The 4604-nt window shown below is 38.5% G+C and overlaps 1 protein-coding gene across 1 annotated transcript in view; it reads right to left on the bottom strand.

The window, feature by feature from the left end:
* Nucleotides 1-621: 621 nt before the first annotated feature.
* LOC131953403 (uncharacterized) overlaps nucleotides 622-4604 on the bottom strand; it is a 10813-nt gene continuing 6830 nt past the window's right edge. The window contains exons 5-8 of the mRNA XM_059316567.1: nucleotides 4490-4604; nucleotides 3656-3739; nucleotides 1525-1599; nucleotides 622-801 (exon numbers count right to left, since the gene is read on the bottom strand). The exon at nucleotides 4490-4604 is cut by the window's right edge and continues 304 nt beyond it. Of these exons, the coding sequence (XP_059172550.1) occupies nucleotides 730-801; nucleotides 1525-1599; nucleotides 3656-3739; nucleotides 4490-4604 (346 nt within the window). The 3' untranslated portion in view covers nucleotides 622-729. The remainder of the gene's footprint in view (nucleotides 802-1524; nucleotides 1600-3655; nucleotides 3740-4489) is intronic.

Raw genomic sequence — 4604 nt, 5'->3', positions numbered from 1 at the left:
AAAAGTAATCAAGTTATTTTCTTACACGGAAAGAGAGTACCACTTCCCGTAAAGGGAAATCTTTGAAAATTTATTAGTGGAATTTCTTTTACCTAACATAAAGGGTCCTAGAGTAATTTGCTTTCGATGAATCACTAGTTGAGTAAGTACCTATTCCAGTTACCGGAAATCGTACATATGTTGATAAAACCTAAAATTTTACTTTAAAAATGCATTTTTCGGGAAAAAAGAAGCTACAAATCAGTATCCTGATACGAACACAGAAAAGAAGGTGTGGATTTTATTATATGCAAGTCTTCCACAAACACACGTTTCCTTTGTTTTTACTATAAAGTCAACCGCCCCCCCCCCCGATCAAAATGAAATGTATATAGAAAATATATACTTTTAACAGGGTCCGCCCCACCCACCGAAACCTTCAAGTCCCCCCCCCTCCCGAAGAAAAAAGTCTGGAAGAAAGACTGCACCTTGCTCGTGCAGAATTACGAGACATCATAAACACACACACACACACAGTAGACAGACATTACAAACACACACACACTAACACCAGACAATAGAAACACACACACAATTAACAGACAATACAAACACACACACACAATTTAATAAATGTCAAAGTTTCGTTTTGGCTGAGTTTATTTTCCTAACTTGTGTACACTGCTACTAATGTACAACCTCTTGACAAAAGTGTGTACACTGCTACTGATGTACAGCCTCCTGATGCCATTAATGGCGATTGTTTCGAAATATTTGCCTGGGAGCATTTCTTCCTACTGAAGAATAATCCTTTGGAGGTTTCTGTAGAACACAATTCAATATAGGAGGGTGGGAACCTCCAGGGTGCTAGGGGGTTTAACAGTAGTGTGTGATTAGGTATTAGTGTGTGGTTTGGTGGTAGCGTGTGATTTGGTGGTAGTGTGTGGTTTGGTGGTAGTGTGTGGTTTGGTGGTAGTGTGTGGTTTGGTGGTAGTGTTTGGTTTGGTGGTAGTATGTGGTTTGGTAGTAGTGTGTGGTTTGGTGGTAGTGTGTGGTTTGGTGGTAGTGTGTGGTTTGGTGGTAGTGTGTGGTTTGGTGGTAGTCAATGGTTTGGCGGTAGTGTGTGGTTTGGTGGTAGTGTGTGGTTTGGTGATAGTGTGTGGTTTTTGTGGTAGTGTGTGGTTTGGTGGTAGTGTATGGTTTGGTGGTAGTGTGTGGTTTGGTGGTAGTGTGTGGTTTGGTGGTAGTGTATGGTTTGGTGGTAGTGTATGGTTTGGTGGTAGTGTATGGTTTGGTGGTAGTGTGTGGTTTGGTGGTAGTGTGTGGTTTGGTGGTAGTGTATGGTTTGGTGGTAGTGTATGGTTTGGTGGTAGTGTGTGGTTTGGTGGTAGTGTGTGGTTTGGTGGTAGTGTGTGGTTTGGTGGTAGTGGGTTTGGTGATAGTGTGTGGTTTGGTGGTAGTGTGTGGTTTGGTGGTAGTGTGTGGTTTGGTGGTGGTGGAAAGAACCTTGTGTAGATTAGAAAATGAAGTGAAGAGCCTACATACACATTTCACCGAATAGACGTAGCAAGTCGATTCACTCCCAGATTTCATTGCGGCTTTAAAAGAACAAACTGTTTCCTGTAAGAGTTCAAAATAGAAGACTATAACCAGCAGTATTGAAAGAATAAAAACAAGCATCAAAAACGTTTTATAACAACCTTTTATGTAATAATGCACTAAAAAGGAGGAAAAAAAACTGCTTTTCTTTAAAAATTTAATAATGAACTGCTGTTTACGATTTTATTTGAGTTATTTAAATAGTAGTTCATTATTATGTGTTTACAGAAAATCTTTTTTTTCTCCGCTTTTAGTGCATTATTACATAAAAGCTTGTTATTAAAACGTTGTTTATGCATTTTTACTTTCTTGTATACAGAGTAGAGAGGAAGTATTATTATCGTACTAAATAATTAGCAGATTTTTTGACAGCTCTCGTCGTTTTACACCTCCTTACTTTATCATAAACGGAATATAAAGGATGCATTGTAATCGTGCAAAACATCTAAATAGTGATATTGACAAACTTTGACGTTTACATCCCTCCAGAACGGAAAAAGTTGGTTTAGCAATTTTGAGCGATTTTCAGTAACCGGAGGTGGTGTTTTTCTCTATTCTGCTTTCTAAAATATCTTCTACTTGGTCGATTTCTTTCAAACTTTTCAATGAATAGTGACATAAAATGTGACTTAATACGATAGCGTAGCGAGGGGGGGCGGGGGGAGACATATGTCCCCGGGCGACGACCTTAGGGGGCGCCAAAATGGGTTGGAAAAATAAATTGAAAGGTTGAGGGGGTGCAAATCAAAATCTTGAGGGGGGGGGGGGGGGTGCAAATCGAAAGTTTGAGGGGGGGGGGGGGGTTGCAAATCAAAATCTTGAGGGGAGTGCAAATCGAAAAGTTTGTCCCCGGGCGCCGGGAAGGGTCGCTACGCCTCTGACTTAATAAGATGTTTAATGAACTTTTAAAAATTAATCAATGTTTCGATTATAAAGCACTAATATTTCTCTCACTTTAGCACGCATTGTTTACGTTTATTTTGGTTGGCAATGCTATTTCTATTTTAAAAAATTAAATATAAAAAAAATAATAAAAGACATTTCTACAACACGAGTGCACTGAAAGTGACCTCCCCTAAAATCTAAAATCTATTTCGCAAAATATGAGCATGAAAACGCTTATACTAGCGCGGCAAATATTACTTTAAATATGATATACTAAATAATTGATTAAAAAATATAATTAATTTATAAAAAATTAATTAGGCATCCAGTTAAATCAAATTTGATGTCGAATTTCATAGTCTTTGTGTCTTGACCCACGTGCCAAGTTTGAAAGCAATTCGAAATTTTGCTCGGCAGTTTTGATCCATGACGAACCATGACATACAGACAGAAAAAAAAATTAATGATATGTAAAATATGATATGTTTGTCATTGACTGAAACTTTCTAACAAACATAAGTGAAACTAATCTTGGTTTTTTTTAACTTAGCTAGTATCTAAAAATAGACTATTTAAGATGTTGGGTATGCCAGCTTATATTTGCATTTGTATCAGCGTATATGTAAGTAAAAGATAATATCGGTTTATCGATGTACTAGCAGAGCGCCCGCCCTGCGCTGTACGCGAGTGGCGGTACCACGTCCCTTGAGTTGAGTCGCATTGAGTGATTAGCAAACTCGCTTTTAACTTGGCTTGGAACTCTCGATTTAATTGGTAAAAAGATTTTGTATTATTTAAACTACTCTCCTCATACAATAAAATCTTGTGTTAATTAAATTATTATATCCTAATATATTAAGTTTGATTAAATTATATTCTAATTTAACCTATTGCAATGTTAAGAAACAAAGATTAATTTAACTATTGCATGCCATCTTTATTTTAAAGCAACACACACGTACAGTCTGAGCATGGATGTATTTGTGTTGCTTGTGTTTGCATGTGGGGATGGACGTAACGGTTCAAATGTACACCATCAGCACATGGACGTCATGGACTATTTGTACACCACACGGACGTAAGGGGTCACTTGTACACCAAATACACTGTACGTCGTACACAGTTTGGACTGGCACGAGCTAACGTGTATTTAGTGTCACGTAGAGTAGACTGTATATCACAAAAGACTTACCTTGCGTCGGCATCGTTCCTTCCTCTGGCCTTTGCAAGTGGACAGAACAACATCAGTGAAGATGTATAAGTAGTTTGAGCCGTGCTAAATGAAACAATTGACAGGCAAGACGTATTGGGGGACATTTTAAAAGGTAAACTTGTTTTAACTTTTTAATTAACCTAAATATCATACAGGGGTGGCTTCAGTGTGAACAATATCTTCTAGAATTTAGTGGGACCGTTTTGTTCTAAAGTCTAGTGGGACCGTTTTAATCTGAAGTCTAGTGGGACCGTTTTAATCTGAAGTCTAGTGGGACCGTTTTGTTCTGAAGTCTAGTGGGACCGTTTTTTTCTGAAGTCTAGTGGGACCGTTTTAATCTGAAGTCTAGTGGGACCGTTTTAATCTGAAGTCTAGTGGGACCGTTTTATTCTATAGGGACCGTTTTATTCTAGTGGGACTGTTTTATTGTGAAGTCTAGTGGGACCGTTTTAATCTGAAGTCTAGTGGGACCGTTTTATTCTATAGGGACCGTTTTATTCTAGTGGGACTGTTTTATTGTGAAGTCTAGTGGGACCGGTTAAATTTGAAATCTAGTGGGACCGTTTTAATCTGAAATCTAGTGGGACCGTTTTGTTCTGAAGTCTAGTGGGACCGTTTTATTCTAGTGGGACCGTTTTATTCTGAAGTCTAGTGGGACCGTTTTATTCTGAAGTCTAGTGGGACCGTTTTATTCTGAAGTCTAGTGGGACCGTTTGGTTCTAGTGGGAAGATTTATTCTAGAATTTGGGAGAACGCGTTGTGTCATTCACTGTCTAGAAGTGACGCTATTCAGGTTATATAAACAATACGTGCCTTGATTCTCATAATTTTCGACGTCCTGTACTCGTTGAACTCACTGAGCTGAGATTTGATCAGGGCCAAAGCACAGAAAAAAGCGTCCTGTGCGTCTTTGCTGTTCATGGTCACA

The sequence above is a fragment of the Physella acuta genome, unplaced genomic scaffold, assembly GCF_028476545.2.
Source record: "Physella acuta isolate Inbredline_101_S28 unplaced genomic scaffold, ASM2847654v3 ptg000920l, whole genome shotgun sequence".
Lineage (NCBI taxonomy): Eukaryota > Metazoa > Mollusca > Gastropoda > Physidae > Physella > Physella acuta.
Note: the sequence above shows the minus strand (reverse complement) of the source record. Positions and strands in the feature narration are given on the sequence as shown.